General features: G+C 33.7%; 1 protein-coding gene across 3 annotated transcripts; it reads right to left on the bottom strand.

Annotated features, from left to right (window-relative positions):
• Positions 1–26102, bottom strand: LOC117116098 (pyruvate carboxylase, mitochondrial-like). Of its 3 annotated transcripts, none has more exons than XM_033260048.1 (19): positions 25962–26102; positions 15584–15764; positions 14605–14789; positions 14183–14348; positions 13401–13546; positions 12606–12723; positions 12053–12323; positions 11346–11508; positions 10721–10903; positions 9944–10181; positions 8906–9130; positions 8227–8383; positions 7467–7707; positions 6357–6606; positions 5449–5693; positions 4856–5035; positions 4461–4709; positions 3758–3901; positions 1–2903 (listed from the first exon to the last, which is right to left on the bottom strand). In XM_033260048.1, the coding sequence occupies exons 2-19, from the start codon at positions 15750–15752 to the stop codon at positions 2652–2654; spliced, it is 3582 nt and encodes a 1193-aa protein (XP_033115939.1). In that variant the 5' UTR covers positions 15753–15764; positions 25962–26102; the 3' UTR covers positions 1–2651. The 3 variants fall into 3 exon arrangements, with proteins under 3 accessions (XP_033115939.1, XP_033115941.1, XP_033115940.1); XM_033260050.1 differs by lacking the exon at positions 25962–26102 and adding an exon at positions 21657–21745; XM_033260049.1 differs by lacking the exon at positions 25962–26102 and adding an exon at positions 19195–19247.
• Positions 26103–26104: the final 2 nt, after the last annotated feature.

The following is a 26104-nucleotide window of genomic DNA, read 5'->3' as shown; positions in this document are numbered from 1 at the left end:
TGAGAATTTTAATTGGAGCTTTATTCAAAAAAGGTATGCACTTTCCATCAATCCACCACTAACAGACTTTAACATGAAAAATATATAGGGTTACTCCGTAGACTATAAAATATATTGCTCATTCGCTACTGGAATTATCACGATGAAATAAGTTCAAAAAATAAACCTTGGGAAATTTCATGTTACTCTTTTACAAACTATAACCTAAAGTACTAATTTTTTATAGCTAAGGTTATAAAAAAAAAATATATGAGAAGAAAGCACTTTTTTTACAGGAATCGGATCTAATTTTAATAAAAATAGCACTGTGTTAGGAATGTAACAAATCTTTTTACTGAATTAAGATTAAATCTGAATAAAAAAATTCATCAAATATTGATAATGGAAAAGTGGAGAACAGTTTACATGGAGTTGACTAAAATATAACTTTTTGAAAAAACATAATGGCTCTCTTAAGGAAATGTCTAATAATGTTAATAATTAATAGTAAAAATAATAATCAAAATAAATAATAGGTCCATCTTACTATAATACCTCATCATGCCAATGCCTCTCAGCTCTTCAAACTATTAACTTGGTCATTAAAAAAAACACTGGGGTACATAATGATGGAGATCAGCTCAATGTCACTGAACCTGAGCTGGTACCAAATAATACACATGAGAAAAGAGAAAACAAAAATATGGTGCTTTACCCACCCACACACACAAGTGATCAGCCACAGATTCGAACCTAGGACTTTCAATTGGAAGCCCAGTTTTACCACTGCACCACAAATTCTCACTTACACCATATTTCTTACACATACTCAAGAACTGGTACTGTATTGGTTGTACATACTGGACTTTAATGTCTTCGCCCTTCAATTTTCTTTAATATCTTTTTGTTCAAAGTAGGACGAAAGTAATACTACAAATGCTGAATACAATTTGAAAAGTTGCAAAATTTATATATATTGCCCTGCTCCTAAAAGTTGTGATAAAAATACTAAAAGGTTCTTTCCTAAAAAGTATATCTACATAAAATAAACATTTGATAAATGAGTTCATTGAGCTTAAACTCTGTCCATACTGTTCTACTAAGATTTATGTGATTTGCCTAAATTTGGTTGTCATATGACATCATGTTGCCCATATATGAGTGTGGTATGAAATCATCCTGTCCAGATATGCAGGGTCTTAAGTCCCCTACAAGGGGTGTTGTTGGGAGTGTTGTTTTTATTCAGGTAAAACAAAAACTCATGGCCTGACAGTAACTGGTCCAAGGGTTTTGGAAAAGGTAAACATTTTAACTAACAAGCTATAGCTTTAGGCCATAGCATTGGAACCCTTTTCATTAACCCACAGATACTCCAAATAAATATAACAGAATACAAAAACTTGTCTACCATATTAATGAAAAATGATTTGTCATATAAATGAAGCTTGTAAGAAAATAATTAAACTATATACAAAACCAAATGAGAATTTCCTAAAGAGAGAGTCATATAAATGTCATTAATTCCTTATATATCAAAAAAAAATTCATGTTTACTGTGGAACTGTAATAAAGCAAACAAAAAAGGCATTGCATTTTATGACTAGTCTAACATAATTAAATTTTAATAAGGGTAACATGCTTATTTCATCAACAACCCTAAATTCAAGATACAAGAACATAGTCGAGAACAATCGCCACACAAAAGCTTAATTCATTTTTTTTAAATATAATATATTTGTAATGCACCAACATATGGCAGTATCCTCTTTAGTATTAAGTGATGGCAATGAATTATAATGAAGCACATAATTATTATGAAAAAAACACTAAAATTGAGAAATATACTGGCATCACATTTTGTCCGACATACTCCAACAAATCACTGGATACCTTTATTCTAGAGACTCAATCATAATGATTTGAACAGTTTAATTAATAGATTCCATTATTTATTTTTTAATGCACCAATAAACGGCAGTATCTAAAAAGTAGTGATTATCATGCTAATCAAGCAAATAATTATTATGCATAATTATTAAAAAGAAAATTATTATACTGTATTATTAATGTCATTTTCTAATATTGCTAACATGTTTTAGCCAAAGTTATGCCTTTCATTCACCAGGTGGTGCACTTTAATTTCATTTCGTATTTAACTGGCAGTCAAATTATTAAAGCATGCATCGTATCTAGCACTGGTATGACACACATTACAACTTTGTCTCACTCAAACCCCTAATTTGCATATTATGTCCTAATACTGCATATGTCCTAATACTGCACTACCAACATTAATTTTAAATTACACTACTATAAATATAGCACATCGAGATATTTATTTTAATGTTTAAATGAATGAGTTTATATGTTTTTTTTTTATATTCACCAAATCAAGAGGAAAGAGGAATGAATAAATATAAATAAAAATGTATCTGAGGGCATTATGGATATTCCCCAAATCTTGATGAACATAAAGAATGAATAAATACTTCAAAAACAAAAATGTTTTATTAACTAATTTGTTTAAAAAAATTAAAACATAATATAAACACTTATAAAAGATTAACAGTATGGGACTGGTTTTTGTTTCAGAAACACAAATAAAATACAAACTTATTAGTTTTTCCTAGTTTTGTTTTGTTCTTGTTTTTTTAAATCAAATTCTTATATATTTATTCTTCAATATCAACCAACAGGTCATCACCTTCAACCGGAGATCCAACATTAACGGATAAACCTTTGATTTTTCCAGATATTGGTGCGTTTATAACCATCTCCATTTTCATTGCACTGAGTACAACCAATGGTTGACCCTTCTCCACAGTGTCACCAACCTTCACTCGAACGTCAATTACCTCTCCTGGCATTGGTGCCCCCACTGACCCCTTCACTCCAGCCTGAACTTTAGGGTGCACATGCATTTCCTGTAAAAGAGAATTGTTTTTTTTTTTTTAAATTACAAGAGTGAGAGCAATCACGTAATCATAATACTGAAGATACATATTGGCAGATTCAAGGGGTCCAGCCGACCTGGGTCTACTCTCCCCCTAAATTAAAAATCTTCTTATCTCAGCCCTAACCATGGTAGGGTTGAAGTGGTCTGTAAAAGTCCCTCCCCGGGCTTCCTCTATCTCAAATTCCTGAATCTGCCACTGAACTGGAGATATACTGTACATAGCCTTGAGGTCATTTTTAGGGTCTCAATGTTGGGTTTTTAACATTCCATGGCCTACACTACAGTTTCTTACAACCCACTGCCAACCTACTACATATTAATTCCGAGTATGAAAGGAGATACAATTTGGTTGAGACCAGTTAGCTCAATTGGTTAAACTGGTGGTAGCCACTATGTGTGCGCTGAACCGTGGAGATACCGTGGTCCCTGGTTCATTTCCCATCATGTGAGGGCTGAAATGCAAGTTTCAAAAGTGCAGTCTTTTGGATTTGACGTTTAAGTCGTTAATCCTGCGTGCAAAATGGCCCATGTGCATGTTAAAGAACGCAGTACACTCTTCGGAAAAGAGTAGGGGATTGTCTCTTGGTGTATTGCCCAATTCACCACCACAAGGATCCAACTGGAAATCAAGTCTCAGGACTTTTGTGAGTTATCTTTGGTGTGTATCACACCAAATAAATCCTATTCCAATCAAGTTCAAAGTTCAAAGTAATTTTATTGTCAATAATACAACAAGTGAAATTGAAATTTGATTTGAATCCAATCCAATGCGAACATGGCTATAACTGACTGAATTTCTAAAAATGAATATTAAACACTGACCTTCATGGCCTGTTTGTCTTTTATCATCACCGATCTTAATTGTCCATTTAGTTCAAAGAATACCTCCCTTTCACCTGTTGCTTTGTTCAAATCACCAAGGGCTAAAAACTTCACATGGAGGGTCTTTCCACGTTCAATTTCAACCTATAAAAACAGAGTGGAGAGAATAAAAAATGAATTAAAAAAACGACATATATTCAAAGTTAAAATAGAAATAATAGAAGAAGAGATTTTAGTAATCTTACAATTAATAAGTGAATCTAACTATATTCTATATCAATAATCTGAATATAAAATACAAAAATGTTACCTTTCTCATTTTTTTTAATAAATATATTTAGTCTTGCATTGTTTCTTACACGTTGGCTAATACATTTTTGGATTATAATTCATGTGATTTTTTTTAACTTCACTATGCAAAATGCAAACTAAATTTTTATTTTGATTAGTATAATGTGCTAATTTTTAATTTCGGAAACACAGGAAACCAGAATAACGAAATCAAAAATAAAAAGAACATGAACAATTAGCACATTATATTTTGGACAAGTATAATGTGCACATTTTTCATGTTCTATTTATTTTTGATTTGGTTATTGTGGTTTAATGTGTTTCCAAAACATTATAAAATAGAAATTTTAAAATGTGTATGTATTTTAAAGTCCTAATTTAAGTATGTTTTCATTTTCCACGGCCACCTCACCTCAAACTCTTCAGCAATGTCTGGCCCTGTGAGAAACAGTCTTGTTGAAAGACAATCAACTGGTCCAAACTCTTTGCGGAAGTTCATGTAATCGTTGTGAACCTTTGGATAAAGGGCAGCACTGATCACATCCACATCACGCACTCGACTTCCGTGTTTCTCAACTAATTCCTGTTTTAATGCGTCAAAATCAGTAGGCTCCATTGACTCGCCTGGTCTAGCATCAATCCTTGGTAAATCTTTTATCACCTGGATAGGTGTAAAGAAAGAGGAGTTATTCAAATGATAATGTTATGATAATTTGCATAATGTCTTTCACATTATGCAAATGATTATCATGTGATCATAAGGGATGGCCAAGTTTAGAAACAAAAAAAAGTTTGTTTTGTATTTACCTTTGACCTCAAAGGTTCTGGGAAGCCTCCATATGGCTGGCCCAAGTAGCCTTGCAAGAACTCTACTACAGACTTGGGGAGGGAGAGTTCATCAGCCTTGGCCTCCACATCAGCACCACTCAACTTGTTCTGTACCATGAACTGTGCAAGGTCACCAACAACCTTGGATGAGGGTGTCACCTGAAGAGGGCAATAACAGAGAAATTATTATGCTATTCAGTAGATTTCATCAAATCAAAAATCATCAAACATTTATTTTATCTGTACATACACAAACGCAAGGCATAGATGAGGACCAACCTAGAAGTCAAGCTTGTCCCGCTTGGCACAAATTACAAAAGAAAAAAGTACAAAAGAAGATGTGTCTTCTGTTCGAAATAATAATTTGGGAAAATAAAATGTCAGTAAAATATAAATCTACTACAATAAAGGAACAGGGTACAAATCTACATAAGAATTTAAAACAATTTTTCTGCTTTATTCTTTTTTCTCACACATCTTTGAAATAGATACGAGTGCTATAGAAAATTTATTTAACATTATTACTTGCTGTTATATGAGAATAGCATTTTTAAAGATCAGATCTCAAGTACCTTGATCAGGTCGCCTAGCAACTGATTTGCTTCTACATATGCTTTCTTGACCTCGTTGAATTGACTCCCTAGGCCGAGACTAAAAGCTTGAAACTGGAGGTTGGTGTACTGACCCCCTGGAATCTCATTCTTGTAAATGTCGGCATTGCCGCTCTTGAGTGTCGTACAGCATTCAAACGGCGCGTACATCTGCCGTGCTACTTCCCAATATGAGCTGTAGTCAAACACCTTTTCCAATGGAATTTCTAATTTTATAGAGAAATAATAATATTATAATAATAATAAATAAAATACATTATTTCTTAATCAATTTGAGACATATTCATCAAATGTATTTTTTTTTGCTTGAGGCATTATTATCTCTAATCTTCATAAGAAAATCAGAATAAAATAATATAAATATTTGAACAATTGAACATAATAAATTTGGTACGATGAATACGACTTGTCAATTTCACTAATTCTTTTATCATTTTCAGCATTCGGAATCTAATCCATTTTAAATTCTATTTTTAAATTCTAGAAGATTTGCATTGCAATTGACAATAATAATTAATTACAAGCTTTCGGCACACCATGTGGTATATACAAATCTTAACTTACGGTATTTGGTTCCGAGAAGAACTGTTTGGATTTTAACGTCCCTTGTTCTTCTCAGAACCCAAATACCATCAATTAAGATTTGAAGCATATGCCACAATATACTATATATACTGAAAGCTTATAATTAATTATTAAGGAAATTCTAGTTGTTTATTAAATAAATTACAAAGATAAAAGTTCTAAAGTTCTTTTAAGTTCCAAGGCTTATTTTGAACTAATGTTTTTTGTATATTTAAATTATGTTTGAAAATCAGTCATCTCTGTTTAACACATCTTTAGAAACCACCATATCAAATTGTACTCACGTGTATCAAGTTCCGTGTTTTCAAGCGCAGAAACAATGGCTCCCATGCTCGGCTGGGATGTCATGCCTGACATGGAATCAACAGCTACATCAACAACATCTGCCCCGGCCTGGGCCGCTGCTAGCATGGCAGCTACCCCAGCTCCTGCTGTGTCATGGCTGTGTACATGTATTGGCAAATCAGGAAATTTATCCCTCAGCGACTTGATAAGCAAGGTGGCTGATTTTGGCTTTAATAATCCTGCCATGTCCTAAAAAGAAAAACATCAAACAAAATGTGCTTGTTATTCATTGTATTATATTTTATTTCACTTTTTACTTTATTATTAATTCATTAAAATATATATTTGGCAAATCTCCAGATCCAGGGGTCTGAAGAATCCACATCCAAGAGATCTCTTCAAATGAGCTTTCTTAGGATATTTATTTATATATTGCTATGGATGGTGATATCCAATGGTACTGACATACCATTATAAGGATATAATACAATAGTAAAAACAAATGCAAATATTGTGAATTTGCAGGAGGTGGGGTATTTTTCCCAGGAAATTTTTGCTTGTTCGCGGGAGTGCAGAAGGCCTTCCCGATTTACGGGAGACTCTAGCGACTTGCGAGAGTTTTGGGACCCCTGCTGATCACAAGTCAATTGATATTCAATATCTTAATAGCATTCTGTCTTGTATACCTTATCAACAAGTTGAAAATAGAAAGCAGTCAGTTTCATTTGTAAGCATTAATTAAATTGTTTTAATTCACTGTGTATTTGCGTCATGAAAATATCATAGGAGTGATGTTTTGCCCTACCTTACATGTTATCGTACTGAATAATCGGTACATAACTAAATACTTGTAAAAAAAATATGCAAGTGATTCAGGTTGGAATTGAACCCACGACCTCCGGTTAACCAGCATGGTGTTATAACTAAGTGCAAGCTCAGTGGTCTACTAGTTATGACACCAGGCTAGTTATCTGGAGGTTGTGGGTTCAATTCCCACCCAAATTACTAGCAGTACGATAACAAATCAGGTAGGCCAAAACATCACTCCTATGTATATATAGTATTAATATTCTCCAGATTATGAGATTTTCGATAACAAAATGTCTTACTTTTATACAAAGAATGTGAGTTCCAATTTTAACAAGTTCAGAGGCCAAATCTATATAATAATCCAAGGTGTATTTTGACCTCATTGGGTCGGACACATCACCACTGTACGAGATACCAGCTTGAACAACGCCTCCTGCTTGTCCAACAGCTTCCATGCCAAGCTTCATATTCGGTACATAGTTCAGACTATCAAAGATGCGGAAGATATCCATGCCATATTTATGGGCCAATTCACAAAACCTAAAATCAATTAAATAGAGTGATTATTCATTTATTCATTAATTTCTTATCACCACAATAGTTCAAGAGCAGATTTTTCAAAATCCAGATGGGAGTAGGAAGTATAGATGCAGGTCCTAAGTTGCAAAAAGTCACTTCTAGGAAATAAACTTTCTTAACAAATCTAATTCCATTTTTCTACACATGGTGATAACCCATCGTCACTGATTTACATGAGACAATTGATAAAGTAGTAAAAACATGCAAACGTTATGAAATTGAGGTAGATAGGTCATTTTTAGGGAGATGCTTGAATGAATGCGGGTGTGTCGGTGGCCATCCCGATTTCCAGGAGATTCCCACAACTTAAGAGAAACTTGGGACCCTTGTAGAAGCAAGATTAAAAAATATATAGGAACAAAATAAGAAAGTACAGAATGAAATTAGCAAGACAGAATTTGGAAGAAAAATGGAGTATCAATAGAGAGAGAGAGAGAGATTGCAAAAGTAGCAAGAAGGATCTAAAAAATTTCTACCTACTCGAAAACAACATTATCTGGGTAACTTGTGTAACCAACAGCATTAGCTCCACGCAGCAACATTTGGAATGGAATGTTAGGAATTAAGCTCCTCATGGACTGCAACCTTTCCCATGGGCACTCATGTAAGAAACGCATGGCAACGTCAAATGTTGCTCCTGAAAAAAAAAAACAATGGAGAATCAATTATAAAATTAATCAAAAAAATGAAAGAAAATTTGGGCATTAAGCATTTTAATTTTAGACATCTAGCTATAAAATGACCAAAAAATTAAATATCCACCTGTAGTGACGACCCCTGGAGGTCACACTCAATGACCCTAAATTCCCTAGGTCAGCTTATCTGCACAAAGCAGCACATGTAGTGGCATGCGTACTGCAAGGCCGAACTGGGGAAAGGATGTCGCTTCTAAGTCCACAGCTGGTGCTAACCACACCATTATTCAATAGCTTACGCAGAAACAAATCCCCATACGGTAAGTACCGAAATAACACACCAAAATAACAAAGAACATATTCACAAAACAAGAATAGACAAAAGATTATAAAAGGCTGTAGAGAAGGAACCTAAAAAGAAGGGAGTAAATTAAAATTACTGAAAAAATGCTCATTTCCAAAAAGCAAGGAAAGATTATAACCATAAGACCAACCAAATATTTAAATCAAAATATAATAATTACCTCCCCAGTTTTCAATGCTGAACAAGTTATTGAAGTTATGCGACACAAATGGTGAGATGTTCAACAGGTCATGCGTCCTCACTCTCGTTGCTAGGAGCGACTGATGAGCATCACGGAAGGTGGTATCCATCAGAAGTAATCCCTGGTGTTGTCTTACGGCTTTGGCAAATGCCTCAGGACCCTCCTTGAGAAGGATGTTCCTGAAACCGGGGGGATCCGGCTGGCCTGGAATTGAAATAATTCTCAAATCTCAAAACACAGAATTTTATACACTGTAAGTAGGAATATACAATATTTATTTTGCAAAATATTATTATTATTATTATTTTCATATATCTGTATCATTTATGGAGGTGTTTCTTCAAACCAAATACCAGAATAATATAAAATACTGTAATGCATAACTGTAAAAATATTAATACATGAAATTAAACAAGGAGTCATAATTCATTTCATTTTTTTGTTTCCATTTATTTTGTCCAAAAAACATTAAAATTGACAAACACAAGAAAACAGAGAGCAAAAAACAACTCAGTTGGCCGGACAGGATTGCCAAAAAGTGGACTGAATCACTGTCTAGTGGCTCTCCGATGCCAATGAGAACATAAATTAAATTCGCATAAAATATTCAAGTAAAATAGGCCAATAAATAAAATTTAAATTTTAAAATATATATGTACAAAATCATCAGTGAAATCGGTCAAAATACAATAAAATTTGAAAAAGAAGAATTGCAGCAAAAAAGTTGCAATTCAGAACTACTCTTAAGCCGGGAACTCATCGCGTCGTAGGACAGTGGCAAGATCCTCACTCACAAATCTAACTCCGCTCCCGGTGGGCAACAGACGCGAAGCCATCTGCTGATTGTCGGTTATAGTCTTAACAGATCATCATTACAAATGATCTGTTGTGTTCTCCATAGAATTGTATTGCTTGATTACAGTCAGGCATATTGAGTGCCCAGTTTCAGTGTGAATATTTGGACAATTGCAATATATTTCTTTAAAACAAATATTTCTTTAAAAACAGATTACTTACCAAACGGTACTTCTGGTACCGGTGGCGTGACATCAGCAGGCAAGAGATCTGTTGCTAGAGGTGTTGATGGCCCGTTGATTTTCAAGTGTCCAAAGTAATGCAGGAGTTTCTGTGCTCGGTTCTGACTTGGAAAGATATCCGTCAGGAGTTCTGGGTTATCATCAATGAAGTGAGTATCCACAAGACCAGAGCGGAATTTTTTATGAGACAAGACATTCTTCAAAAATGGAATATTGGTCTACAAAGAAAATTATTTAAAAAAATTAAAACAAAGGAGAAAAAAATAATAAATTTTAGCCTTTTTCTACTATAACTATACAATAATTTTGATTTTTAATTTGGTGGTAAAGGTTCCTGCTTTCAAATTCCAGGGCTTAGGTCCAACTCCTATAACACAGCAGGATTTTTTTTCTCAATAGAAAAACATGTCAAACTTTTAATTAAGCTTCGTAATGAGTCTTTGATTATGTAGAGCATTATATCTGTACAATTGTAAAAAGGATTACCAATGATAAATATGAAATCAGAAAATCAGAAATCAGAAAAACTTTATTGCTTCCAAAAAAAATTATTTTGTGAGATTTATTATAATTGATAAAGCATTAATTTAATTTAAGTATCTCTAGAAAAACAGAATCACAAAGCTGCACCCTGACATAAGATTGTGCACTTTCTGTTGGTTGCAAAAGAAATAAATCTAAAAAAAGTTATTAAAAGTTAAGATTATCATTATAATATGTCTCCATAGCCAAATGGTCAATCAATTGTAAAGGTTACCTTAACTCCTCTGATTCTGAATTCGGAGAGCGCCCTCTGCATCTTGTCCGAGGAAGCATGATGATTTTGTGCATGAGCAATGATCTTCACCAGCAGTGAGTCGTAATGTGGTGAAACAATGGCACCGGCAAAGGCCGAGGCACTGTCAATCCGGATGCCCATACCTTCACCGCTTCGGTACACCTGTACCAAGAGAACAGCAAAAGGTTGATCGTTAATAGAAGGCGTCAATCAATCAATCATTGAAAACGTTCATAACACTGAATACACTGCAAGCAATGCTGTTGCTAAATTGTGGTCAGTTGCGTAGATAAATGTTAGTTTGGAACACCGGCTCCATAAGAAACCTATTCATACAATCTTCGTTTATCTTGCTGTTGAACTTACAATCTCATTACATGGTGTACCATGAACATTCATCTATTAGGCAATATACAAATACGGTCTTACTATTATTAATATTATTATTATTATTATTATTGCATTTCACTCCCTAGCTAACTAATAATATTAATGTGTACTAAACATTCAAATAAATGTTATGTGAAAAAAATGGTTTTAATCATATCTCTTGTAGCCCTCATTTTGTAATATTTCCATTGGTAACCATTGTTTGTTGGCCTACCTCTAGTCTGCCAGTGTCCGGTTGGAATCCTTTAGCTGGATCTTCTGTTGTGATCCTGCACTGCATGGCGCTTCCACGTACTTGCACATTTTCTTGAGTGATGCCGAGTTCTGGGAGAGATCGACCCTCAGCCACATGAATCTGGGATTGCACTAGATCAATTCTAAACAAAAATATAAAGATTTTAATAAGTCTCTCAGTTTTAATATATAAAAAAATGCTACTTTGTCCATTTAGTTATGAGTAAACTAGACTAGTGTTGGCATTCTCTCTGCCAGTGTTGTAACCCCATTTGTTTAAGGACATGTAATGATCAATTATTTTTACTGTTATCACACTTTTTTATGTAAGCTCCTAACTTCGTCAAATTATATTTGTTAGGAAAAGAATAACTAAATATTTCTCTCATTGAGATTCGAACCCAAGACCTTAAGACATAATTGGATACCGTTTCTGTTGTAAAGTTTAGTGCACACTCCAATTCGAGAGCCCTCTAATTCCCAGACACCAATAATTAAAGATCACTTTTACCAAGAATCAAATAACAATATTAAATCTGTTAACACTAAGCTACTGTAACACTCTACAGTAAGTGAAGACTGAACCCTGAGACTACCCAAGAATTTCAGGTCCCAAAGATGGACTCAAATTGGCGGGCGAACTAAAATGTAAATTAAAAAGAAATCTTATGCTTCTCCCTTATTTACCCTGTGACTTCTTCAGTAACAGTGTGTTCAACCTGCAATCTGGCATTCACCTCAATGAAGTAATGCTTGCCGTGCTCATCTACTAGAAACTCTACAGTGCCTGCATTCTCGTAGCCAACATGATGCGCCAGGCGTAAAGCGTCAGAAGTCATGCGGTCACGTAAAGTGACATCAAGCTCTGGTGCGGGTGCGATCTCTACAACCTTCTGGTGCCTTCGCTGGACAGAGCAGTCTCGTTCATAGAGGTGGACAATGTTCCCAGAGCTGTCACCTAATCAAGAAGTAATGTTATCAGTCAGATATGACTATCTGCTTTCTTTTTGAAAATGTGTTTGAAACCGACTGCCTATTAATGCCAAGGAGACAGTACAACATTGATTTAAGATGTTGTTCCCCGCTAGCAAAGCACTTTTATACTTTTATATATATATAATTCATAACACTTAATTAGATAATTGTTTGTTTCTTAGCCCTGTCCTTCACACATATACAATATCTACATATTATGTATTTTCATTTACTTGCTTTCCAATCATTCAATTTTTCTCCATACCTAGAATCTGTACTTCTATATGCCGAGGTCGTTCTATGAATTTTTCAATAAACAGTGAACCATCTCCAAATGCTGATTTTGCTTCTGATGTGGCTCGATTGAAGTTCTCTTCTAATTCCTATTTAAAAGAGTCAATGAATTTGTACAGAAAAATTATATAAGACTAACAAATTATAAAATTTTAAAAAAAGTGGTCCTTTAGACGCAAGTATAAGTTATAACACACCTAAATGGATCCCTATCATTTGATTGGTGTATTTTGTATCAGGTGACATTGGTTATTTACCCCCGTTCGTCATTCATCATGAAAATTTAGTTCCACCGTGCATTTTTAGTTCCATCTGTGCATTTTCCTTCCATCCATTTTCACCCATTGCACAGTGCCTAGGATAAGATACGACTTCAAACTAATACAATCTTTCGATTGGGTAAAGAGACGCTAGACTGTTTTAGAAAAAGGGCAGATTTTTTTTCATGAAATATAAAATGACAAGAATCTCCATTCAGAAAAAAGGTAGATTTTTTTCATAAAATATCAAACGACAAGAGCCTATTTTAGGTGCATTATAAAACAAATAATGAATGTTTCTTATTCGCGCAATGGAAAAAGTATTTTCATTCGTTCCCAACTAATAAACATTCATTATTTGTATATTTTATGCCAATGGGCATTTATAGACATAAAAAGAGGCAACAGTCACTCACACGGTACAGACCTAAGAATAGTTACAAAATTGACTTGACTTGAACATACATGATGGCAAAACTGACGATGAAAACTGACGACATACTTACCCCAATAGATTTTACCACCCTCATGCCACGCCCACCTCCGCCATAAGCCGCTTTGAATATGATGGGCATTCCATGCTGGTCACAGAAAGCTTTTGCCTCTTGTAAGGTCGATACTGGTCCATCGGTTCCAGGGACAACAGGAACCCCTGTCAAGAAAAGAAAAAAACAAATTTCATAAACCAATGTGGTATTGTTTTGACCTTTGACAGTTTGGTTTACTTTGTAAGCACATCAATTTTCTTTTTACCATATTTAGAGAGTGAGCCTTCCAGCGTATCAATGTCATATGTCGTATCTTTATGAGGTGTGGTTTACATTTATAAACCTCAACTGATTTCAGCATCATTTAAGCTCATTAAGATATGATAAGACAACCACAGCATCACAGCCAATGGTATGGTAGATTGCCAGGATGTTTACAACTTAAACAGGTATATTGGGATCAATATAGACATATCTTAAATTGTAATTTTTTTTATAATTTTTTTAAAAATCAAAATAACCCCAAACAAGGCCCAAAAGCCATTTCTAGGTAAGGGATTACTTAATATATTTATATACCATGAAATTCTTGCACCTAGGACTGAAACATAGCCTCAGCCACTTGACAGCCTGTCACAATTCAAGTTGGGGTATCTTAGCATGGCTGGCCGAGATTGGTCAGAGTGTGGTCCTGACCACAAGCTCAATAATAACTAGAATGGGAACCACTGAGCCAAAAGGCGTTCCCAATAACAATGCCAGTACTCCCATTGGTCAAAACATTGGTTAATTGGATTTACCTGCAGCTATGGCAATCGCCCTGGCTTCCACTTTGTCACCCATCTGATGGACCACTTTTGGTGACGGCCCGATGAACTTAATCCCGGCATCCACACACGCCTGAGCAAAGTCTGCCCTCTCTGACAGAAATCCATATCCAGGGTGTACTGCATCAACACCATTTTCCTGGAAAACAAAAACAAGTTGTTACCAGCAATAAGGTTGGACAAATGTGTTTATGCATTAATTAGTTTTTACAACCATTTGGAGGCAACTACTAAAAGCAATGATTCATAAACAATCATTTGTATCCTGCTAATTCCAATAAATACTGACTACTTATAACAATAATACACAATATTTTACAATCAGAAAAATGTAATGTAATTAAAGTAATTAGAATGAAAGAAAGTTAATCAAATTAAACTTTAATACTACTAACTTGGCATATACGGATGATTTCAGGTATGGCAAGGTAGGCCTGTACTGGGGGCAATCCTTTTCCTATTAGATACGCTTCATCGGCTTTGCCTCGGTGCATGTGCTGCTTATCCTGTTCAGAATATACCGCTACCGTCCGAATCCCAAGTTCTGTACATGCTCGAAACACACGGATAGCAATTTCACCTGTAAGACCAAGCATATGGTATTATACATTGACACAGTATGGTTCTTGCCAATGCAAAAACATCTAACCAAAGAGTTTAGAAAGGAAAGAGAACACAGACCTGTTTGTAAATATGTAACTCCCCTAGTAACGATGGAAGTTGCAATTGTAGTCATAAAGTGAACCTCATGCATTCAGTTGTTAAGACTGAGCTAGGCACTACTACAGTAGGTAACTAAAAGTGAAACTCAACGCAGCAGCCATCCTCTCACTCATAGCTGCGTGTAAGGGCATATGGCTCACAACAAGCGTACTCTACTCTTTTCATTCTATACTCTATGATCTAAAGTAGCATAGTTCACAGTAATGTGAGGACTTACAGAGTATGAAGTTTTATGAAGTATTGATTCAGTTCAATGTGAAAACTTGTACAATAAGATGCATGTCCACGTCTATAAAATTCAATGGGATAAATTTGTGTGATGTGCACATATACGAGCATGATAATGTCATATTACACCCAAATATGGGCATACAGCTGTACAACTTTTTTTGTGACATAAAATTTGATAGTGTGGGACAGAGCATGATACAGTATGCTTCACAGTAATGCAAGGCCTCATATTGACTTATGCGGCTCCATTCAATCGTGGCAAGATGTAGTTCCTGCAAAAGCCCAGCCAATGTCTGTATTCATGTTTTCTTTGGTTTATATTTAGTGTATGATTTTTGTTTCCAGGGCAGTACTCGTCTTCCTTCCCTTCAGATCACATGCAATTTCTTTACCACGCCATGACAATGACTTCCTTCTTACCTCTGTTGGCAACTAAAACCTTCTCAATTGGCTTAGGTTTCACAACATGTTGGGGACTTAATGTAGAGTAGCTGTCGGTGTGACTATTGCGCACTTGCGATGCACATGGTAGGTAGTGTCTGTGTAGCCTTTTGACGAGCGAGTTCACACCTACTGGCAATCGCTGCATCTTGCTCTAACACTGAAAGCAATTCATATATAAAATGTAAATTGGTTTCCCCACTCTCATCATTATTAAAAAAGTTGAGACTAGAATTACTATAAGTAATATTTTTTACTAAGCCTATGATGGAAATAAGATCGAATCATTTCACAGAGGTCTTAATAATGGCCACGTATTATTCGTAACACCGATTTATACACCAACACAAATGAAGATAAATGGTCAACTACCATAAAGAGAAAAAAAACAGATGGCCGGGACACCTACAAAGGCCACCCACTGAATCTCCAGCAAAATTATGTCTCAATGAATCACAAAGGAAAGACAAAATACCCATCAGAAAACTGAAAACAAAATGCCCATCAATGATAAACAAAGAACTAAAAACCATCAACTTAATCACTCAAACTTTTAATACCAGATCGTCTGACCACTGAAAGAAGAGGTGGAAGAAGCTAGAAGGTGTATACACAAAGTCTACAAAGGATGGAAATGCGTAACAGATGAAAAGATAAGATTAAAATACATTAATGGATACACAAATTCCAAGAGATTGATAGTGTTTATATGATACTGATTAGACACTGGAATAAAGATGAAGGTAGACACAGAAATAGTTCCTCTTTTTTTTTTTATTAAAAAAAGGCACACAACAAAATGGTATATTCACAAACTACATACCATCGATATAATAACATAAAAAATATAAAACATAAGCAATAACAATTCAACAAAGATAAAGGACAACACAAGGCACTAATTAATACGTAAACTGATAAAATGTTCACTTAATCAAGAATTGTTTAAATGGTAGTGTTTACATTAAAACAAATGAAAAATACTGTCTTAATTACAAACTCCATTAGCAGTGATCTACACTAATGGAAAATAAACAATGCAAAACCAGATAACTTTAGCAAATTAATTAACTCTGGCTACTAAAATCCACACATATATTAGTAATTACTCCTAGCCTTGATTGATTATGAATGCTTATGAATTTTGCTTAATGGCATGCAGAGGAATTTAATCAAAAATCATGCACACTTTATTAATTCAGAGGTATATGTCTTGGGAACCATCTCTATTCCACTTAAAATCCAATTATGCGTTCAATCCTCTTAACAATGGTTTAGGATTTCATACTTAGCATAGCATCCAGCCAGTGACGTGCTTGGGAATCTGTACATTATCAGTACGAAGTATATTGAGAGCACGCCTAAACAGACCAAGCTTTTTCATCTTAGTGTCATTTGAATCGTTTGCATAGGGGTTATTATCTTTAGGTGAATGCCTCACCCTAAATAGTAAAAGAAGCTTGTTCCCCAGTCCCCCACCTGCTCCCCTCCCCACCCCAGTCTCCCGAAGTTGAAATTTAAAAAACAAAAAGCTATGCAATGCATAAATTTACTGCAATAAAAATAGCCTAATATTAATATTTTCACATATTCCTATACCATACCATGAAATATTTTCACAATTAATGGAAGCTACTGGGATAAAGAAATATTTTTAATAGGATGTGTTTTAATATATTCAATATTCAAACATATTCTATTTCTAGATAATCTCTCTGGTCTAAAATTGGATTTCTTTAGAATGATTTTTAAAAATGAACATTAGGGGGAAAAAAACTTTAAAGATGGCAGTATGGTTAAGCAGATGTATCAGTATTCACACATACAGTATTTTCAACTGCATGATTTATTAATGTAACTGTATGCCAAAGGTTACTTGGTACTCTGAATATTTTTTACAGAAAGAGTAGAAACCTATTTGGCTCACTGCATATTAGTGCCACTAATACACAAAGCTTTATAATGACATTTCATTTAATATAAAAATTTATTATTATTACTACGTAATTATGAAGGTTGGAGAATCCACAAGCTGTTACTGGCAGTTACTGGCAGTTTAAGCTTGACCTGTAGGATCTATAGACTTAGCTTAGTAGGATTACTGGCATATGACTACAGGATACAAAGAATTAACGAAACTTTAAACAATATTATTATTTTTCTACTGCAGAAATCTCTATAAGTAAAAAAAAATTGGGTTGCCCATGACTGACCAACCAAAATCTTAAAAATATAGGGTCAAATTTTTTTTTTTCCTTTTTCTAGGAGGTCAAAATACATCAACATGTATATATTGTAAAATTTCAACCTTTAATAAATTAGATATCAACCATGAATGTTAGTCATTCACAATAAACACTACAATAAAGAATCCTAATCAAAAAAAAGAAACATGATGACAGACTGACTAACCATGACTTCCAAGGGCAACACAACAAATTTGTCTTATTTATTTATTTATTTTTTTTTTTTTTTTTTTATTATGGTATAAAATTGCACAAAAAGCAGCCAGGCAGCTGAAAACGTTGAGCTTACAAACATCAAAAAGATGAAACAAACAAGATTAACAAGAGATTAAAAATACCATCAGCAAAAATATGTATGACATGATTTGTAAAGGCACCAAGGCCAAATGGAAAGGCATCAAGGCCAAAATTTCAAGTATAAAAGGGCACCCAAGGCAAAATTTGATTTAGCCTCAGTACTAATTTCTCATGAGTGCCTTGATTCGTCGTAGTTTGTTTGACCAATTCTTCTTTAAAGTTATTAAATTTACCATCGACTGTAACTTGGTTGTTGAAATTTGATTATAAATTTAATAAAACATTTATTGATCTAAAAGTGAAAGTTTGTTTTCTATATTTGATACAATATCCAATAACTACCATAGCCAGGCCTAAAGCTTAAAAAATTGTCTAAAACATGTTACAAATTAGAATATGTAGTTCTGTTATTGTTCTGTTATTATTAATAATATTTACTGTATTCCAGTCGACTAAACTGGCGGTAACCGCTGTGCGTGCACAAAACCGTGAGATCCTTTGGACCCCCAGTGCAATTCCATCTAATGCTCTCTCCTTTTGTTTCTTCTGTGAGGGTTGGGATGCAAATTTTAGTAGCACAATATTTTTCAGCTGAGATATTCAATCTGATGGTCCGATGTGCATGTTAAAGAACACGGTTACAACAACTGTCTTCTCGTGCACTACCCAAGTCATCAGTATTTTTTATTGAGGTTTTCTATCACCACTGATCATTTTCGCATTCGCAACAACTATTTTTTCATTAAATCAAAAAGTATCATGGTTCATTACTCGCACTCACTCACATACAGCATAACAAGCACCATACCCCACAACTTATATTTACATTTGTTCAAGATTTACAGTACTTTGAATTCCATATTTATTTTTGTATGAAATAAAAATGAAAGAAAATTTAACATATGCATCACAACCAACACAACCCTAACCACAGCCTGACCTTTCAACCCCAAACAACATATTTAATCATCATTATTATTATTTATTTCTTGCACAATTACTTTATTAAAGTGGAAAATAATGCAAAAGAAGCCAGGACATACTTACAGCTAGTCAGCTGGTCAGCTGGTGGTGTATTTAACTGTACTACAGTATTCCACAATACACTACAACTAACTATACACTACTGTTAATGCATTTTTGATGATGTGGCTTCAAGTACCACCCACCAATCAGAGAGCTGGATTGAGGAAACACCCATTACATACCTCCCAATATTAACCAATCAATGACTAGGGATATGATGATGCAATATTTACTGTACTATAAAATAATGATGGTACCATTTTGCAAGATATTAGATTTTTTTTAAATTTTGTTTTGTTTTGAATGATTACAATATGACTTGCAATTTACTCTGATTAATAATACTTTACTTCCAAATTTAGAATTTGGATTACGGTACATGATTACTGGTTCTAAATGTTAATGACATAACAAAAATTCAATGACTAAAATAGTTAAAATATACCAACGCAGGCAATTCTACCTGATCAATAGATTAGTCAAAAAGGGAATGTATTGTTAAAGTATCCTACAAATATCATTGTTAACTAAATCTGTAAATGAAGAGCCTCTCTTTGATTTGTGTAACAACACATGCCACATCATAATTTTCCACATGATTCACTATACACTTAAAATGGCCCCTATTACATAGCTGATCTAGTTTTCACCACTACAGTCTACTAGGCTCGTCAAATCATGTTGTTCTTGCTATGTACGTTGCACACAAAAAAAGGAGCCAATCAAATAATGTTTGCAAAATATTTAGTCATTTTAAAATATTGAAAACCAAATAATAAGAAATAATGTATTGAATGAAGTCTTTCAAAGCCAGGTTCCGGAGGACACAAAAAGCATTTTTAATGTAAGCACCGTTTTTTCCACCTTTTCCCCCTACTTTAAATAGTCAAAAATCTGTAACTCATTATCTGTTTTGTCAAACACCCTGTTTGTGTCCTAGAAAAAACAGTTGTCCAACAATTATCAACAATATTTTTTTCTCCAGACCCTGGCATTAAGCCACTTGTATAAGTTCATAATTGTAATGTTAGTAATTCTAACCTTCAGCAGAGCAAAAACAAAGAAAATCCCTTCATTGTTGCATGTATTTTTGTAACAGTTTACAACTAGGGTGGTTTAAAATTTCATTAAAAATTACAATTATAATTAAATTATATTACTTTACAAAATGCAATTTGATTAGGTTATGTATTTCAATCAATGAATATTATTTTTCCTTAAAAAATTGATATTTACACAATGTTCCGAGTTTCCAAACAGCTCAAAGTCATTGTCAAAGTCAAGCAAAACTGTTCTATTGAATTATCGTACTTCAGTGGAATGTGTTAATACAGCTTGTTCAAGGTCAAAAGGTCATGCAATGCAATGGTGCAGCACATTGATTTGTTGTTTTTGTTTTCTCTGATAGGCAACGTTCTTTGAATGAAACAAGTATGAATAACTCATATGAAAATAATTCATTATTGAAAGCATTCTTTGGTTTAATTTACTTGTACTTTGTGTATGATTAATACTAAAAATATAGTTAAAACAAATACGTGTGACCGTTTTGTTTATTTAAACTATTCATAAGCTGGTTATGTATTTTTGACTACAAATCATGCACCTGAATATATTTTGAAATTTCTTATCAGATTTTAATTAAATACAGACATTCTGAATAAACATAGGCATCAATATACTGTACACTAAAAATCATTGGTTTCAATGATAGTCTGGATTTTTTCTTGTGGATGAATTTTTTTTAAATGGTAAATCCTTAAATTGATATACAATAGTAGTACAAATATATGATTCTGTATAGTAATGTTAATGTTATTAATGTAATGTTGTTAATGTTAGTAATGTTATTAAGAATAATAACATAACAGCAATACCATAGCTAATATTTCTGACAATAATGTCTTATGTATATTAATAATAATTTGTTAATACCGTAATGCATTTTAAAAAAATTAATAAAATAATAACAACAACAAGAGCAGTCAGAAGAAAGCATATCTCCACTCACCGCAGGTCCCTTCCTATAAAATATATCCCCAAAAATATGTTGCTACTTTCCAAGAACCATCGACTTAAATTTTAATTAAATAATTAGTTTTGAACTGAGCAGTGGTGTATCTAGGTGGGGGCGCACACCCCTCCAAAAATTACTTGTGCCCCCCAAAATCATGGTAAAGTAGTTAAAAATCACCTAAAATCACCTTATTTTGTTGCGTAAAACTAAAATTCATGCCAATATTTTTCCATGATTTATAATAATTGGAGTAATGCAAATGCATATTTTCTAAAAAAAGTCATTTTTAGTGAAATTTTGCCGGGAATGGGGCTTTAACATATGCATCACAATCAACACAACTCTAACCACAGCCTGACCTTTCAACCCCAAACAACATATTTAATCATCATTATTATTATTCCTTTTTTGCACAATTACTTTATTAAAGTAAAAAATAATGCAAAAGAAGCGAGGACATACTTACAGCTAGTCAGCTGGTGGTGTATTTAACTGTACTATTCCACAATACACTACAACTATACACTACTGTTAATGCATTTTTGATGATGTGGCTGCAAGTACCACCCACCAATCAGAGAGCTGGATTGAGGAAACACCCATTACTTACCTCCCAATATTAACCAATCAATGACTAGGGATATGATGATGCAATATTTACTGTACTATAGAATAATGATGGTACCATATTAGATTTTTTTTTAAATTTTGTTTTGTTTTGAATGACTATAATATGACTTGCAATTTACTCTGATTAATAATATACTTTACTTCCAAATTTAGAATTTGGATCACGGTACATTACTGTACTGATTACTGGTTCTAAATGTTAATGACATAGCAAAAATCCAATGACTAAAACAGTTAAAATATACCAACGAAGGCAATGCTACCTGATCAATAAATTAGTCAAAAAGGGAATTTATTATTAAAGTATCCTACAAATATCATTGTTAACTAAATCTGTAAATGAAGAGCCTCTCTTTGATCTGTGTAACAACACATGCCACATCATAATTTTCCACATGATTCACTATACACTTAAAATGGCCCCTATTACATAGCTGATCTAGTTTTCACCACTGCACAGTCTACTAGGCTCATCAAATCATTTTCTTGCTATGTATGTTGCACACAAAAAAAGAAGCCAATCAAATAATGTTTGCAAAATATTTAATCATTTTAAAATATTGAAAACCAAATAATAAGAAATAATGCATTGAATGAAGTCTTTCAAAGCCAGGTTCCGGAGGAAAAAAATGTTGATATGTTGTAAAACTGGTTTTTTTTCTAAGACACGAAAAGCATTTTTAATGTAAGCACCGTATTTACACCTTTTCCCCCTACTTTAAATAGTCAAAAATCTGAAACTCATTATCCGTTTTGTCAAACACCCTGTTTGTGTCCTAGAAAAAACAGTTGTCCAACATATCAACAATATTTTTTTCTCCAGACCCTGGCTTTAAGCCACTTATATAAGTTCTATAATTTTTAGTAATTCTAACCTTCAGCAGAACAAAAGCAAAGAAAATCCCTTCATTGTTGCATGTATTTTTGTAACAGTTTAACTAGAGTGGTTTAAAATTTCATTAAAAATTACAATTTTAAATAAACTATATTACTTTACAAAATGCAATTTGATTAGGTTATGTATTTCAATCAATGAAACATTATTTTTCCTTAAAAAATTGATATTTACACAACGTTCCGAGTTTTCCAAACAGCTCAAAGTCATTGTCAAAGTCAAGCAAAACTGTTCTATTGAATTATCCTACTTCAGTTGAATTTTGTTAATACAGCTTTTCAAGGTCAAAAGGTCATGCAATGCAATGGTGCAGCACATTGATTTGTTGTTTTTGTTTTCTCCTGATAGGCAACGTTCTTTGAATGAAACGAGTATGAATAACTCATATGAAAATAACTCATTATTGAAAGCATTCTTTGGTTTAATTTACTTGTACTTTGTGTATGATTAAATACTAAAAATATAGTTAAAACAAATATGTGTGACCGTTTTGTTTATTTAAACTATTCATAAGCTGGTTATGTATTTTTGACTACAAATCATGCACCTGAATATATTTTGAAATTTCTTATCAGATTTTAATTAAATACAGACATTCTGAATAAACATAGGCATCAATATACTGTACACTAAAAATCATTGGTTTCAATGATAGTCTGGATTTTTTCTTGTGGATGAATTTTTTTTAAATGGTAAATCCTTAAATTGATATACAATAGTAGTACAAATATATGATTCTGTATAGTAATGTTGATAAACATATACATGTATATTATTTTATCATTTTACCTATTTTAGCTTATGGACCACACTTTGGTTCTCATTACTATTACTGAACATGTTACCCATTAAATCATAATTTAAACAACAAATATAATAATTATATATTTAAAATTAAGAATAATAACATAACAGCAATACCATAGCTAATATTTCTGACAATAATGTCTTATGTATATTAATAATAATTTGTTAATACTGTAATGCATTTTTTTAAAAATTAATAAAATAATAACAACAAGGGCACTCAGAAGAAAGCATATCTCCACCCACCGCAGGTCCTTTCCTATAAAATATATCCCAAAAAATATGTTACTACTTTCCAAGAACCATCGACCTAAATAATTAGTTTTTAACTTAGCAGTGGCGTATCTAGGTGGGGGCGCACACCCCTCCAAAAATTACTTGTGCCCCCCAAAATCATGGTAAAGTAGTTAAAAATCACCTAAAATCACCTTATTTTGCGAGTAAGCAACCCTCACCTAATCATCGAACACCCCCACTTCAGCTTCGCGCCCCCCCCCCATGAGCACCCCCACTTTAAGACTTCTAGATACGCCACTGTATCTCAGCTGGGACGTTTTGCTTTGAATGGTCCATATCCACAATGAAATTTACTCATTTATTTTTTCGAATGGCTTTTATTGTATCAGTTGTACACCTGCCAATTCCTTACATCTTCTGGCTTAACACACTGAACATTTTACTCTTACAGCTGACAAAAACAAAAAATACATGCCATGTATTGTTGTTGAAATAGAAATATTATGCAAATAGAATTATACTGTAGGGATTTGGTTTTTAGCATCACATGTTTAAATGTAAAGATGCATTACAAATATTCCCAACCAAAGACGAACTATTCTGGAAAGCGAAATTTTAAACCATCCATCGATTCTAGAGATACAGTATTTAGGTCTGGGACCAAATGGCCCTCAAATGCACACTCAAATTTGGATTTCCACCAACACTTCATAATTTCTTCCTTGTAACTTGGTTAAACTTTCACGAAAGTTTAATTCAGATCATTTAATTGTTTTTTAACTATCTGGTCTTGGACTTTTTCCTTTGAATGGTCCTCAAATCCATTCCCTACTCAAGATGGTCACCAAAATTTAAACATTTCTTCATCGAAACATGACAAAACTATTTTGAGCCTGTCTCTTATACACATCTAGATGTGTATAAGAGACAGCGTTTTGCTTTGAATGGTCCATATCCACAATGAAATTTACTCATTTATTTTTTCGAATGGCTTTTATTGTATCAGTTGTACACCTGCCAATTCCTTACATCTTCTGGCTTAACACACTGAACATTTTACTCTTACAGCTGACAAAAACAAAAAATACATGCCATGTATTGTTGTTGAAATAGAAATATTATGCAAATAGAATTATACTGTAGGGATTTGGTTTTTAGCATCACATGTTTAAATGTAAAGATGCATTACAAATATTCCCAACCAAAGACGAACTATTCTGGAAAGCGAAATTTTAAACCATCCATCGATTCTAGAGATACAGTATTTAGGTCTGGGACCAAATGGCCCTCAAATGCACACTCAAATTTGGATTTCCACCAACACTTCATAATTTCTTCCTTGTAACTTGGTTAAACTTTCACGAAAGTTTAATTCAGATCATTTAATTGTTTTTTAACTATCTGGTCTTGGACTTTTTCCTTTGAATGGTCCTCAAATCCATTCCCTACTCAAGATGGTCACCAAAATTTAAACATTTCTTCATCGAAACATGACAAACTATTTTGAGCAGTGTCATTCAGTTCCATTTCAACATTACTTTGGAGACATTTAGGTCTGGGACCTAATGACCCTTAAATGCACAGCCAAATTTGTATCGTCACCAACACTTACTAATTTCTTCCTTGGTTACTTTAACAAAAGTTTCATTCAGATCAGTTGATTATTTCAGGACGAGTTGGTTTCCGGCTTTATAGACTGCATTAATAATGACTTGAGTTGACTGTTTGGTTTAGTTTATTTATGGGCCAAGTTGGTGACAGACCGAGTCAGTGAAGGGCTGTGTTTGCGAATGGCCGAGTTATGTCAAAAACATTCATCGACATGATCTACTACGTAGGCAAGACTTTAATTGATATACGACAAAACTGACCACAGATAAATGTCTGGTCATCAGCTTCATTTCACCATTCACCAAATCCCTGGCCACGCTAGTCCAGGTACACAATAATACAGAGTTAGGCTCCATAATAAAATAATGAATAAATTAATGGTGACCGTCACGGTCAGACCGTGCGTGGGCACCAACAAAACTAGGGCCTAGACAGCGTAACCAGCGTAACAACACCACGCTGCACACAAACAACATCCGTCTCTTCGTCTCACTCTACACACAACACAGGCAAGCATAAGAAAAAATGCAAGATGATTTTCAAATAAAGGGCACCCTATATAATAAATCTGTCCGTATAAAAATATTTTACCTTGCAAAAACCTCGTCTTCTAGCTCCGGTAGCTTCTGCACAATATGCTGCTGTGCTCAGCCTGTTGTGATTGATGCATGAGAGATGGTGGAGAGAAAGGCGGCGGCAGCATGTGAGCATGTTCATAAAAGGCGCCCTCAATG

Source organism: Anneissia japonica, unplaced genomic scaffold (assembly GCF_011630105.1).
Source record: "Anneissia japonica isolate Jap-2015-1 unplaced genomic scaffold, ASM1163010v1 scaffold287743_len2803612_cov181, whole genome shotgun sequence".
In the NCBI taxonomy this organism is placed as follows: domain Eukaryota; kingdom Metazoa; phylum Echinodermata; class Crinoidea; order Comatulida; family Comatulidae; genus Anneissia; species Anneissia japonica.
This window is presented reverse-complemented; position numbering and strand designations above follow the sequence as displayed.

Bases quoted from the DNA above. Each gene is read 5' to 3' on its own strand.
- LOC117116098 (XM_033260048.1), bottom strand. From the start codon at position 15,752: ATGCAGCGATTGCCAGTAGGTGTGAACTCGCTCGTCAAAAGGCTACAC. The intron at 12,724-13,400 runs GTAAGTATGTCG...TCTTTTAAATAG, and splicing joins GGGTGGTAAAATCTATTGGG to GAATTAGAAGAGAACTTCAA. The intron at 3,902-4,460 runs GTGAGGTGGCCG...CTGTTTTTATAG, and splicing joins ACATTGCTGAAGAGTTTGAG to GTTGAAATTGAACGTGGAAA.